Source organism: Lepidochelys olivacea, assembly GCF_965140295.1.
Source record: "Lepidochelys olivacea isolate rLepOli2 genome assembly, chromosome: 6".
NCBI classification, from domain to species: Eukaryota; Metazoa; Chordata; order Testudines; family Cheloniidae; genus Lepidochelys; species Lepidochelys olivacea.
The window spans coordinates 102,466,269-102,482,039 of NC_140416.1; the positions used below are offsets into that span (position 1 = coordinate 102,466,269).

Sequence of the window (15,771 nt, forward strand, 5' to 3'; positions counted from 1 at the left end):
TATGTGTGTGTGTGTGTGTGTATACATATATATTAGGGCTGTCAAGCAATTTAAAAAATTAATTACGATTAATCGCTCTGTTAAACAATAATAGAATACCATTTATTTAAATATTTTTAGATGTTTTCAGTATCATAGAATATCAGGGCTGGAAGGGACCTCAGGAGGTCATCTAGTCCAACCTGCTGCTCAAAGCAGGACCACTCCCTGATTTTTGCCCCGATCCCTAAATGGCCCCCTGAAGGATTGAACTCACAACCCTAGGTTTATCAGGCCAATGCTCAAACCACTGAGCTATCCCTCTACATTTTCAAATATACTGATTTCAATTACAATACATTATGCAAAGTGTACAGTGCTCATTTTCTATTTATATTTTATTATAAATATTTGCACTGTAAGAAACAAAAGAAATCATATTTTTCAATTCACCTAATACAACTACTGTAGTGCAATCTCTAACGTGAAAATTGAATTTACAAATGTAGAATTATGTACAAAAAAACCCTACATTCAAAATTAAAACAATGTAAAACTTTAGAGCCTGCAAGTCCACTCTTGTTCAGCCAATTGCTCAGACAAACAAGCTTGTTTACATTTGCAGGAGATAATGCTGCCTGCTTCTTGTTTATAATGTCACCTGAAAGTGAGAACAGGCGTTCGCATGGTGCTGTTGTAGCCAGCATCGCATGATATTTATGTGCTAGATGTGCTAAAGATTCATATGTCCCTTCATGCTTCAAGCACCATTCCAGAGGACATGTGTCAATGCTGATGACTGGTTCTGCTCGATAACGATCCAAAGCAGTGTGGGCTGATGCATGTTCATTTTCATCATCAGATGCCACCAGCTGAAGGTTGATTTTCTTTTTCGTTGGTGCGGATTCTGTAGTTTCCACATTGGAGTGTAGCTCTTTTGACTTCTGAATGCATGCTCCAGACCTCGTCCCTCTCAGATTTTGGAAAGCACTGTAGATTCTTAAACATTGGGTCGAGTACTGTAGCTATCTTTAGAAATCGCACATTGGTACCTGCTCTGTGTTTTGCCAAATCTGTAGTGAAAGTGTTCTTAAAATGAACAACATGTGCTGGGTCATCATCCAAGACTGCTATAACATAAAATATCAGCATGGAAGCACATCCGCTGGAATGTTGGGCAAGCACTGAAGGAGCATACAAATGTTTAGCATATCTGGCACATAAATACCTTGCAATGCCAGTTACAAAAGTGCCAGGCAACCGCCTGTTCTCACTTTCTGGTGACGGGCAGCATTATCTCCCATAAATATAAACAAACTTGTTTATCTTAACGATTGGCTGAACAAGAAGTAAGACTCAGTGAACTTGTAGGTTCTGAAGTTTTGCATTGTTTTTGTTTTTGAGTGCAGTTATGTAACAAAAAAAATCTACATCCATACATTGCACTGTCACAATAAAGAGATTCCACTACAGTACTTGTATGAGGTGAACTAAAAAATACTGTTTTTATAGTACAAATATTTGTAATCAATAATAATAATAATATAAAGTGAGCACCGTACACTTTGTATTCTCTGTTGTAATTGAAATCAATATATTTGAAAATATAGGAATACATCAACAAATATTTAATAAATTTCAATCAATATTCTATTGTTTAACATTGCAATTAATTTTTTTTTTAGTTAATCACGTGAGTTAACTGCGATTAATTACTCCTTGGGGAATTCTGTGCCAAGAAATCCTAAATTCTGTGCCAAAAAATCCTAAATTCTGCATATTTTATTTGTTAAAATAATGCAATATAATCACACCAGTTTCACTTATTTTGGTAATTTATTTGAACTACCATACAGAAAAAAAAATCACAGTAACTGCTCAGCATTTCCTAAACACATGAAAATTAAGTTACAAATACTTGGTAGCCAATACCCTGCATTCCAGTTATAATCCTGGATTTTCATTTAAATTACATTACTTTTATTGTGGTGTTCTGTAAAGTAAAATGTTGCTTTAAATTTCTCAGACTTTCACACAGTTTTGCTAATCACTGTCCTGTATTTTTTTTTTTTAAATGGACAAGTAAAATAGATCCTGAGCTGTAATCTAACCCCACTGTGCCTCTCTGGCACAGGAAAAAAAAAGCGAGAAAGCACATAGACCTTGCTAGCGGAGGATTCCGTTACTGACATTTACAATAAGGCCCCTTTACACCATTCTGGCAAGATAAAGGAGCCTTAATTGGCTAAGAATGGGAACAATTAACTAACAATGGGAACATTAGCAGTCTACCTTCTTCGTTGTTACATTTCTGCTCTGCCTCAGGGACAGAGCCTGCTTCACACAGTCCTATGCCTCCAAGCCTGGGATGCAGCAACAGTGAGCGAGAGGGACCAAGTGAGTCTCTCTCACTCTTTCGCATGCAGGCACGCGCCCAGCCCCACCCGCTTAAAATAGGGTTGCCAACTTTCTAATCACACAAAACGTCCCCGCCCTGTCCCTTCTCCGAGGCCCGCCCCCAGCTCACTCCATTCCTACCCCCCTGCCATGCCATCGCTCACTCTTCCCCACCCTCACTTACTTTCACTGGGCTGGGGCCAGGGGCTGGGGTGGGCCCAGAAATTAGGGGTTTGGGATGCAGGATGGGGCTCTGGGCTGAAGCAGGGGGTTGGGGTGGGGGGGGGGGCGTGAGGGCTCTGGCTGGGGGTGTGGGCGGGGGCTCCAGGCTGGGGCAGAGGGCTTGGGGTGCGGGTCCCGGCAGCACTTACCATGGCTCTGAGGAAGCGGCCACCAGATCCCTACGGCCTCTAGGCACATGGCCGACCAACAGGCTCTGTGCAGTGCATGCTGCCTTAACGCCCACAGGCACCACCGCCCACAGCTCCCACTGGTTGCGGTTCCCAGCCAATGGGAGCTGTGGAGCTCGCACTTGGGGCAGTGCCAGCGCGCAGAGTCTCCCAGTCCCTGGCCACCCCAGTGCCTAGGAGCTGTAGAGACCTGGCAGCTGCTTCCAGAAGCAGTGCGGAGCCAGGGCAGACAGGTAGCCTGCCTCAGCCCCTGCCACCCGGTACACCGCCAACCGGAGCCACCAGGCTCCCTTTTCGATTGGGCGTTCAGGTTGAAAACCAGATGCCTGGCAAGCCTACCTTAACGTCTCTCCACGGACACATGCACACACACCCAGCCTCCCTCCTCCCCACCTGCGGTGATCTACTCTCTCCTGACAGCTGCTCCCAGCGGACGCGCTTGGGCTGCCGGAGAAGGGGCACAGAATTCCTCCAGGAGTAGCTTAATCAACAGCCCTAATATGTACATGTATGCTATAAAGAAATAAATTAGTACAGTGATACTCAGATTGAGGCTCAGGAGCCGCAAGTGGCTCTTTAATGTGTCTCCTGAAGTTCTTTGCAGCACATGATATTAAAGCTCTGTGTGATTTAATTATTAACCAATCTAAGTTATTAGCTAATCAGGATGTTTTTACTATGTTATTAACCAACTGTAGAATACTTGGTCAGGACAGTCACTTTCCTGTGAGAATAATATACATAATAGTAAATGAAACCATGAATCAACACTACTGTGGCTCTTTTGGGTAACATTAATTGCTAATTTGGCTCCTGAACCACTGAGGTCTGAGTATCACTCCATTAGTACTTATAATAGGCTCTGACATTAGGAACCTAGGATAATGGAATCCACCTATTCTGCCTTCAACAGTGACCAATGCCTAATGCTTCAGAGGAACACATAAAACCTCTACAATGCACATACTGTAATTTAGCAATACTATGCCATGGAAAAATTGGTTCCTGACTCCTGGATGATTTTGTTCACTTTTTTATTGTGCCCCAACTGACGTCCCATTTTGCACCACAAAGAAAAAAAATCTCACTCAAGACCACTTGTGTAATAAAGTTGCTCTATAAACTATCTCTGGGTTATACAGCATCTTTAAGAAATAGGTAAACATCCTAATTTATGCTCCAGACTGTGTGTGTTTGATTGTAGAACCTGCATCTGTCTTGATCTATCTCGGCACGAAGAGATTTAGGATGAGTTGTGCACACATGGTTCTCTTTCTTTTCCTGAGATTTTTCATTTGGAACTCAAACCGTCCAAAACTATTTTAACATTTAATGAAAAAACAAACTTCTAGTACTTCAAATAAAGTATGATTTGATTCCAAATATTTATGGGCATAAACCTAAGTTGTCAAAGCTTATTTAAAAGAATATTTGGTTCTTTGTTTGTTGTATTAGTTAATAGGCAAAGTTGTACCTAAGGTGGTCATGAGAACAAGCCTCTGCAAATACTTCTCGGAAGGACAGAAAATCTTCTGTTGAAAACTTAACTGGATCAATCTTTTCTATTCGGGTAAAGAAATCCAGTGCCATTGGTGTCAGTGGGTTAAGGTTCAGTGATGTTTCAGGTGGTGGCAGAGGGTCAATGTGAAGTACAGATACTGAGAAAGTGCCCAGTGCCAATCTAAAAAGAAGTTCAGGCCTGGATTCATCCACTGAAACAGATCTGGATGGAAGGGCTGAAATACAAAATTAAATTAAATTTCTCACTAAAAGTTAGTTTTCAATAGCAACTTGCACATCTATTAACCAGCATAGCCTTAAGAAATGCACAAACGTCAAACTATGAATACTATGCAAATCACAATACGACTAATTTTATACACTGTAATATATTGAGTCTTACTATAGAAGATTTACACCTTGTGTAGAACTACTTTTGTTGACGTTACTCTTCCCTTACCTCATTTTTAAATTAGGCCAAATCCCCCACATAAATGAAGAACATCCATGTAAACCTCTCACTCACTTATGAGAAAGCAGCTAAGCAGCAATCTGTGCAATAGATCTAAGTCATGAAGTGCACAATTCAGCATACCTTCTTAAACTGTATTGTCTAGAGGAAAAGACTACACATTAACTGAAGAAGCAATTAGGGAAAGGTGACATTTTGATCTTCTGGATTTTGATGCCCTTTTGACAAGTTTCAGAACAACAATGAAAAATGTCTAACAACAGTATAAAATGACTAGGAAGTAAACACACGTTTTTACTTACAAGTCCTTCTTAAAGGAGTTTGGTGAACAATACTGGGTGTAAATGATGAACTTCTTGGTGGTGGAGGTGGTGGTTCTTGTTTATTAGGGTCATGAAAATCACCCCAAGTTGGCTGAAGCTAAAACACAAATATATCTGATCTCTCATCTGCATAACACAACAGTTCTCAAGGATTAATCTAATGCAAACAGTAACGTGTGACCAAAAGACAGTATGCAAGACCCTTGTGCATATATACCATAAAAAGTAGTTTTCCAGCTTGTCGTCATTTTCATGATATATTAATCAATAATTTGTCTATTGTTTATCTGGGTGTCAAGCTACGTTCTTTAGCTCTGATGATGATCTTCCCCTTGTATTTCTGAAAGGGAGATAACATTGCCCTCACAACTAACACATGTTCTTCTGTTACCCAAAGGAAACTAGAACTGTTCTCTATGACCTCTATTAAGCAAAGTATTTAAAAACATGTGCATAAGAACTGAGTAGGGATGAACTTAAACCACAGTAATACTTTGTTGAATTACAGGCTATGACCTTAACTTAGGCAATACCACACCTTTGTGTGCTTTTATTCTGTTCCTGGCCTTGTATATTAAACATAGAAATGTAACACAAGGGTCTGTCACAAAAACTCCACATTAAACTTATAGCAGCTTGGAAACATACATAGTCTATTTCCTGGTCTGCTAGACAAACAAATTTATAACTTATAGAATCCCAGGTTTCAAAGCTGCAACTTGCTGCGGGAATACCACTGAAAATCTACCTAACTCCTTAATAAAGGAAAGCCAGAAAGTGATTTTATGCATTAAGGAACCATACAAATTTGCTAGTTGATTTTGCCACTGGAACAGAAAGCTTAATAGGTGTGTACTTACTATTATCTGAGAATTTTTCACTAGGCATTAGCAATGAGGAATCAATATGAAAAAAAAAAACCCAACCTTTTACTCTACAGAGATATTAACTGTAAACAATACTATACCACTGTAGCACTCAGTGGAGATCCTGCTGGTGTAGTAGTGTATGTACTAGTTAAAGACAGGTCTAGATCCATAGTTGGTGGGTCTCCAAGAGGTGGAAGAGAGGAGAGACTGTGAGACATGTCCATGTCAGCCATTGAGAAGAAAACTTCTTCTTCTAAGGAGAAATTATGTATAATCAATAGGGTTTTTTTTCTAATGACAAACATTAACTTTAGTTATAATACACCAAATTAATCATAGCTGCAGAAACAAAATAGTCTGGATATGACATTAACTAGCTAAAAGTTTATTCACAGCATTTCCTAGTTAACTTATACTGAAGCCCAGTAATAACCAAGGGGGAAAAAAAGATTTTTCCAAAAAAGAGCGTGTGACCAAGGCAACACCAAATTCCAGCAATGTTATGAGTACACATAATATAAAATATTTCCATTTATTTTCATGTTCAGGTTAAGACTGCTAAAGGTTGCAGTGATTAATTCGCACTTCCCATGCTAAATCAGATATGAATTGGCACCTAAAAAAACCAGTAACAAATTATCCATGGGCTCAAAATTAAAAGTAAAGCAGTTCACATTTAATATAAACAATCATTAAATAAATTATATAAGAACAAATAAAATAACAGACTACTGTAAACCTTTGTTAATGGAGCTGTACTAATCTAAATATTGGCATCTTTCAGATTCCAGGTTTCTTCTCCATGAAATTCCTGTCTTAAATTCAAATACATTCCTCCAGTACATGCATGTTTAAACTAGGTTTTATAATAGAAAACCAAAAGAAAGTTTTATAGTATTCTACATTTCATTTAGTTCCTTCAACCATTAGTTCTGAAAGGGATCTTACAGAATTAGTGTCTGTTTCGTTGTGCATTAGTGTTCAGACTATTAAATGCCTCAAACGAACTATGACTTCAGTCTGGGCTAGTAACGTGAATAGACCTTATATCCTGATTTAAGGGTATAATTAATGGTAGACAATAAGTTTAAAAGTCTATAAAGGTCACTGTTATTTGGCCCTTCTGAAAGATCAAGAGTGCTTTAGTACAGTACATTAAAAATTATTTTGCATGATGTTGATACTAGGCTGTCTGACATACTGGCATCATGTTTCATACTCACCACGGCTAGAAGGTGTTCTGGCAGTCTCGGTCTCATAAAAGCTCTGCTCAGATGATGCTCCTGCTGACAAAGATTCTTTTCTTAAGTAACGCTTCAGCTCCATCTGAATCCGATACTCGTCCTCCTGTTGCATGGGTCGGTTCTTTCTATCTTTATTTGATAATTCTATCCTGCTGGGGCTCTCTATATTCAAATAGAGGAAATGGAAACATAATTTGTATTTCCTTTCCATTCCGCCATGGAAAACTTCAACTAGTCAGAAAACAGACTGACATTTTATGAATTTATCTTCCATTTTCACTTCTCAAATACAAACCAGCATGGAAAACTAACCCTTTTTCCTTCTGTATTATTACTCCCAAACCTAAGAGGAAGATTTTGAGGTTATGTAGTCAGAACAGTTACAGAATCTTTTTTTTAAAGTTCTGGTCCATGTTGGCTTTAGAGACTTATGGACACATCATCTATAAATTACATTATAACACGAATTGGCCCCATTTAATGAATGGAATAGGAAAATATTTCCAACATTCTTCCAAGGATCTTAAAATCATTACCTAAATTGACATAGTAATTGAATTTGCAGCATTGGGAATATATCTAGTTATACACTTGATCCAGTAAAATAAGTTTTATTATTTTATACACTATGATTCCAAAAAGGATTGCATATTTATATGAACAATGAGAGCATCCATAGTTATATTAGGTCTGGTCTACACTACAGACCCATATCAGTATGAAAAATCCACACCCCTAAACTCCCTCCTCCCATGTAGACAGCGTTATGTCGGCAGAAGAGCTTCTCCCGTTGACATAGTTACCACCTCTCGGGGAGGTGGATTAAGTACACCAACAGGAGAGCTCTCTCCCATTGGTGTAGAGTGTCTTCATTAAAGTGCTACTGCGGCACAGCTGCATCAGTGCAGCTGGACTTGATGGACCCCCCTCTGGTCCAAACTATACCAAACAAAACCGTTTCACTGTTATGTTGTCCTTTTCTCCCTCCACCACTCCTATTCCCCAGACATTTAATTGTATTCTCCACCTGTTAGCTCAGCACAAACTAAGATTTCAAACTCTTTTAAAAAGGTTATTGCATATGTGTACAGCATATAGAACAATGAAGCCCGGAGACATGATAGGGGCCTCTAGATATTATCATTATGCAAATAAATAGATCATGAATATTAGTAATCTGTTATAGTAATTACTATATACCTAATCAGGGGACTTGTTTATTACGCAAGCTTTCTTTACTACTTTCTATCTCATCAAATACACATTTAATATTAATATAATGTTTACTTGCCTGGTCCAGCAATGGCTGCTAACATGTCCAATAGAAGATGTACCTGCCTCGGTGACAGGAATAGGTGTATTGAGTCTACCTGCCCATCCACATCCAACTTAAAAAAAAAAAAAAATTATAAACTCTTAGAACAAAGACATGTCACTTAAGCTTCCCCAATCAACTACAAGTCACTAGATAGTGTACAGTACCACTCAATAGCAGTGGCTCTCAACCTTTCCAGACTACTGTACCCATTTCAGAAGTCTGATTTGTCTGGTGTACCCCCAAGTTTCACCTCACTTAAAAACTATTTTTTTAAAAAGATCAGATATAAAAATACAAAAGCATCAGAGTACATTATTACTGAAAAATGGCTTACTTTCTTATTTTTACCATATAATTATAAAATAAATCAACTGGAAAATAGATATTGTACTTACTTTTCAGTGTATAATATATAAAGCAGTATAAACAAGTCAGTGTCGGTATGAAAACTTAGTTTGTAGTGACTTTGCTAGTGCTTTTTATGTAGCCTGTTGTAAAACTAGGCAAATATCTAGCTGAGTGGATGTACACCCAGAAGACCTCTGTGTACCGCCAGGGGTACACGTACTCCTGGTTGACAACCACTGCTTTGTAGGGAAAGTGAACTAAAGTCCTAATTCTCCTTCTTTCACTCTCTCCTATGTCACCACCTCCATGCTGCTTTTAAGTGAACTGCATGTTATATCTGGAAGCTTTGAAGGATATAGTCTTCCTGCAACATTTGGGACTGAACCTTCATATTCTTCCAATTGGGAACAGCCTGAAATTTAACTGTACAATTGCTTCCAACTTTGAGTTACATAGCACTTCTACAAAACATTGCTACTGTGCCAAAGATCATTTATTTTGTTATGCTGTACACAAAACAAACAAAACCATCCAAAAAACATGCACCCTTGGAGGAAAAAACATGATCATCATTAAGCAACTAGCAATTTTGTTTCTTTAATACTCTTGCATGTAATTACTAGCACCAACATAAAGCTTATTTTATATACTACATACAGGATAGTAAAACTTGCACCTTATGTGGTACTATTTCCTTAAAAATTCAAATAATTTTCACATAGGCTAGTATTTATCTATATTATAAAAAATTACTGATTTTCTTAAATAATGTTGGGTTATACCTAAGATTTATTATAAACTGTAACAACAGTAACAAAACAAGGAAATTAAACTAGTTCTCTCCAGACCACTAGCCTGCACCACAAATTGAGCTTGTTCCCAATGTTTGCTGTAGGATTACTTGCTTAGGGGCTCATACAGATTAGGGTCCAATTCTAAAACCCCTTACGCTCTCACTTGTTGCTCCACTGGCAAGTGTTATATGTTGGAGAAAAGATTTGATGGAGCAAGTAGTCTTCATGAAGATGTCTTGTGATAGGGAGTACCACAACTACCATTTACGAAAGGGATAACATTACTGTAGACAAATGACAAGTTACTATCTATAGTTGCTACAGCTCATACATATATTTGATTTTTTTTGTTAAAAATAAAAATTAAATAGTTAATTACGGTTCATTAATAATTTCTTCTCTCTTGTTCAACTCTCTAAATACCTATTAGTGACATACACCAATGCTCATGCCAAGTCCTCACATAACTAAAGGACATAAAGCAACTAACCAATTACAATTTATTTGTACAATGGTGTGTCTGGACCTTGACTTTCACACCAAGTGAGAACAGGAGGTTTAACTCTCACCTCCTAAATAAGCAGTTAAATCACCTGATTTCATGCAAAGTAATTATACTGTACAAATATATTGAGAATGGTCTTTTATGAAAGCTTGTAATGTTCTGAACTTTATGGTCATCATGAGATACGTATGCAGACCAGGGTTATGTATGTATGTGTATATAGGAAACTGTAACTATAAGGCAACAGGGCACTGAAGCAGAGTGGGAGGGCACCTCCCAAGAGTCATTTACATAATACAAGGGTAGACCATTAGAGTTAATGGAAAGACATTGTGACATCCTTGCTTCAACACAAGAGGGAATTTTCTGCACTCTCGAGGCTTGTCTACACTTGAAATGCTACAGTAGCGCAGTTGCAACAATGGTTCTCCCATCATCATAGGCAATCCACCTCCCTGAGAGGCTGTAGCTAGGTTGACAGAAGAATTCTTCTGTTGATCTAGCACAGTCTACACAGGAACTTAGGACGGTTTAACTACACTGTTCAGGGGTGTGGATTTTTCACACCCTTGAGTGATATAATTAAGACAATCTAATTTTCTAGTACAGATCAGTCACCATGCCAGGAGAGAAAAATAAAAAGAGAGAAAAGCCTATTTAAAAGGATGCTTAAAACTGAAGTTTTCATCTAGAAACTGAGCGACAGTCACTTAGCGGGTGCTGTCTATGAAACCCTGGATCCCTTTTATTGCACGGGGTACACCAGAACACTATTCAAAAGGCAACAACTATTTTACATTAGAACAGGGATTTTATCTAATGTAGAAGTGTAAAGCCTGAAGCTGAGTCTGTATGTTTGTTTATTGTGTAACTTGTATATGTTTTCTCTTCCTTACTATATTATCTTTGAATCTGTGATTTTTCTATTAAATAACATTTTATTTATTTTACCCTAAGCAGGTCTGTGAAGCACAAACTGTGGTGAGTGTGTGCACCAAAGATGTCAGGGAGGGGTTGGGGGCGGGGCTGGATTTCACACCTTCGGAGGTGAAGAACCAGAGGGGAAAAGTCTGAGGGTCTGGTAGTTACGAACTCACAGTGGATGAATTTAGGGAGACCTGGCACTCAAAGGGCTGTTGCGGTCACCCTGCAAGGAGTAACTAGGCTGGTGAAAGCCAGGACTTTATGCTTGTGGGTAGGCTGCTAGTATCAGGGCTCTGAACCAAAGCAGCACAGCATAGATCAGATAAGGTAACAAGGCAGGAAGTGACCAAACCTCTTACTGGTCTAGGTGATCCCTAAAACTTTACAACTGGCTCCTACCAGCTTTTCCTTTCCTTGGGAAAACTAGAAAGAAGATTCAAATTATTAAATTGTGCTAGCACTTGAAATTAAATTAAATTCTGTTAGTTCCTGAGAGGGTTAAAATCTGGATAGATTTAATTTAAACACCTTATTTAATCACATATTTAAATAAAGAAACCAAACCGACCCATCAGGAGGAAATCTTGGACTAGACTGTATGTTTTGAAGAAGAAAACCAACTGCACGTTCTGTATACTTTTTCTCTATTTCTATGAATATGTATAGTCTATTTAATGAATTAACCAAAATCAAAACTGAGTTCACTTTTTAATTTTGCACACCATGTAACATGTATAGTGTTCACTGACTAGTGTTAAACAAAATGTATTTTGTATACAGTTAATGCAAAAAGATGAAGTCAATATTCAAAGTCAGTAACAGAATGTAATTAAACTTACAAATCACAATAGCGTTTATCACACCAACTGATTTGTTCAGTGTTTCTCCCACTACAATACCCAACAACGCACAAAGCATGCCAGAAATGTTGCACTGTGTTCTATTTAAGGCATTGGACAGGTCACCAAATATAAGTGCAACATAGAGTCCTAGACTCAGATCTTGAACTAAAGAGGTTCTTTTCCTGCCACCTTTAAATAAATGTAATGATTGACAGTAGGAAATCTTTTGATCTTTAAAAGGGTTGCAGTAAAGCACTTAGCTATTAGTAAATCTAGAACTGATAACCACAGAGCTTTTAATATCTTGTAATAGTTTGTTTCTGTATTTCCCACACTGCATTTTCATGGTATCTTCCTTTTCAGCAAATGTTGCCGCAAGGACTTTAAGTCAAGAATTGTTCTGGACTGAACAAATATAAAAAAGTTCTAAAAAATGAACCAGCAACTGCAGGATATGTAACAAAATTCCTCACTGTAGTAGAAACCATAGTGAGTAGTTTCTGCTTGCTGTATTTTGTATTCTTTGTTTCAATTAATTGTATTTTCAATTTAAATTTTAAAATAATTTCTATCATTTACCTTTTATCCGCAGGTATCAGAGCACATTATAAACCACCAATGTGAGTACACTTCATTGAAGATGATTTCAGAGCCAATTTTATTATTGAAGTTAATAGGAATATTCATGTGAATAAAGTTTATACTGCCTAACGCTTGTAGGATCAGGGCCTTATAGTTTCAATATTTCTGTTTTGTCTACAGAAGTTTTGGAAAATTCAAATAAAATACCCTCCCAGTAGTGGCATTTTCTTTTAAAACCCAGCATTATAATTTAATTCACTGTAAATTTTAATCTAAAATTTCAATAGCATAAATTTTCAAATTAGTTTTACAAAGCAAGCCTCAACCTGATTTAAATCAATGATTTTTTTTAAGTCAAATTTTTTTAAATTTCAAAATCAGGAGGCTACAATACACAGAGCAAAAAAATAAATGGGTAGCAACCGGACTTTTCATGAAAACAAAGCAATTCTCTTGGGAATTATTGCAATACATAGAATTCAAGCTGTCTCTAAGATACACTGCACCTTGTTTAAGAAACAGACATCACTATATTGTCTGTACTTTTGAAAGTAGTTTAAATGAAATCACCAAATGATTTATCATAGCTTCTTTTACAATTTGCTTTGGTAGAAGTTGTGAGTAGGGTATGAAAATGGTCAACATGCCTGCCTACCAAAGAAAATAAGACCCCCCAAATGCATACTGGGACAAATTCTGCACTCAGTTATGAGTGTGCAACTCCCCTGATAGAGTGGCTTGTGAACAGAGCAAATCTGCCCATGGTGTTTAGACATGCATTTCCATGCATTCCACAACGTATTCTCAGCACTCTAGGACCTTGTTGGTTAAAGAAGGGATGTTCTAACAAGGGTTATTGCATTGCCTTTAAATGCAGATCATTGAAAATAAAATTAGCAAAATTAAACATAGCCCAAACCAATTCTTTTTCCTTAAAACTCTCAAAACTTTTGCAGTAGGCAAAAACCAAAACCAAATAGCTACTTGACTGTGTCCAGTTAGTTAAAGAATATAAAACAACAACTAACCTTAGCTCCAGGAAGTACTTCATGTTGCTTTAATGTAAGGCTCAACTTCATTTTACCAATCAGCCTACTAATCTGCACAGGGTCAGAGGGAGCAACTTCTGGCAAGTTTCTGGTTAACTGTGGATGTGGCTCATACACAATTTTTGGGTTCCAGCTAGGGGAAAGCTTTGGTTCCGCTGCCTTTAAAATGCAAGGGGAAAAAGAGGCAATTAGCAAGCATCCTAGTATGTGTCACAAAGTATACATATACAAGTCTGATAAATCTATACTACGTGTAAATGAAAAACAGTTTCACATAAGTGCAAATCTGACATCTGTATTAACAAACATATTTACTAGCAAATTTTAAATAAACAGGTATCAAAAAGCATTCAGAATCTTGAAGCGTCAGGAAATGATGGAATTTTTCTTCAAATAGTAAATTATGGAGAGATGCCAGACTCTCTACAAAGATTAAGGATACAGTGAGATTCAAGTACTGCATTTTTAGTCTTCTATAATTTTGCTCTTCAGACCTTACCATCTCCACTCTTACATAATATAAGTGTTTGACAAAGGAATTTATAAATTTTTTGCCCAAATTCAACAAGGGTCGCTGGGCTCAGTAGTTTGAGAACCACTTATGTAAATGAGCTAAGAGTGCAATGAGCTACCTAAATATTGTTCCAAGAAGAGGTTCAATTCCTTTATTAAGTATTAGGCTTATATGTATATTACAATACAATATATTTTATCCTTCATCAACTCTACATATTTATATGATTTATTTATTTTTACCAACTGTGTAGCTGAACACACTGGAGAGGACTTCGCTGATGCTGGAAACTCATCCCAGAAGAGAGAGACACCTGAGAGCTGAAGTAACTTGTGAGCAAAAGCTGTGGGCTGATGTACATTAATTCCAGAGCATTCATCAGCAGTTTCATCACAGTACATAGTTCTGGGAGACAAAAGCAAGGAAATAAGCACGGTAGGGATGGCATGCACACTTTTACCTTCTACTGTGCTATTTAGCCTACAGTTCATGTTTATATATGCTTTCTCAACATAGATTATTTACAAGGACATTGACTGATGTGAAAGGAGAAACCACCACTTTCTGCGAATGGGTGGAAATCTTGAGGTTCTTGCAGGACACTATTAATAGCAATTGTGCTATACGTTTGAAGTCAATGTGCCCTAATATGAGATCCTACTATTTACTGTTTAATCTTATCTCAAAGTGAAGAAGTTTGCCCTATATTACTGTTTTTGTTTGTTTACATTAAGACATCTATAACTGTGTTCTAGTCTCATGACTAAAGTATGGTTTTAGAGTGGATACATCTACAACATATGTATTTTATATACTCTTAAAGCACTACTTGGATGGAACACTTTCCTTTATGTCAGTCATCTTTGTTTAATAAATTAACAGAACTTAAATTATGCATAGGACATGCCCAAAATTAACCCTTCTAAATTTCTGAAATGAAATTTTATCTATTAAAATATTACTGAATTGTATAAATAGAAGAACAGTAGAAATTTTAAAAGATATAATTTACAATGGGAACACACACATAATTTTATCTTAACTAAAATAACTCAAATAGTACCACTCTGTTATAACACTTGAATTAGATGTTCTCTCTTCAAAAAGTTTGTTTAAGGGTAGCTTTTAACGTACAGGGGATTTTTTAAAGGGGGGGAAGGTGGAGGGGTTCAGATAGACTTGTTTACTGACCGGTTCTCTCTTGAACTGAACTCAGCAACTGCAACAATTATTTTTATTTATTTATTTAAGAACAAACAATATTTCATCCACATTTTTGTGTATGTAAAAACATTATTTTGTAGTGATCTTAATACAGTAAGATACTTTTGTTTTCATCATGGCACCAACTAAAATGAGCTTATTAGCCAAATGAGCTAAATGAATACCTTAAGAACATCTACAGTTCACAAGTTTCAATTATTTATAAAATTTGCTTTACACCATATGTGGGTACTTCTAGCAGATTATGCAAAAGCTGGATTTCTACTGATCTGGTACAGTAATGCTTTTGCAGGATTAAGGCTTCTTTCCTAAATATAGAATTGTGAGGTCAGGTTTTCAAAAGTGCTCAGCATCCACAACTGGGGCCAGATTTTCTAAAGGGTTAAGCTCCAATTCAGTCACCTACATGGAGTGGCCTGATTTAATAATGGGAGCTGTTGGGTGTTGACCATTTAAGAAAAATCTAGTCCCTCATTT

General features: G+C 37.2%; 1 protein-coding gene across 1 annotated transcript in view; it reads right to left on the reverse strand.

The window, feature by feature from the left end:
• Positions 1–15,771, reverse strand: part of ATG2B (autophagy related 2B) — a 79,651-nt gene that overhangs the window by 50,757 nt on the left and 13,123 nt on the right. The window contains exons 5-11 of the mRNA XM_084632623.1: positions 14,313–14,475; positions 13,536–13,715; positions 8,486–8,582; positions 7,174–7,356; positions 6,049–6,203; positions 5,061–5,178; positions 4,261–4,522 (exon numbers count right to left, since the gene is read on the reverse strand). Coding sequence (XP_084488749.1) covers positions 4,261–4,522; positions 5,061–5,178; positions 6,049–6,203; positions 7,174–7,356; positions 8,486–8,582; positions 13,536–13,715; positions 14,313–14,475 — 1,158 coding nt within the window. The remainder of the gene's footprint in view (positions 1–4,260; positions 4,523–5,060; positions 5,179–6,048; positions 6,204–7,173; positions 7,357–8,485; positions 8,583–13,535; positions 13,716–14,312; positions 14,476–15,771) is intronic.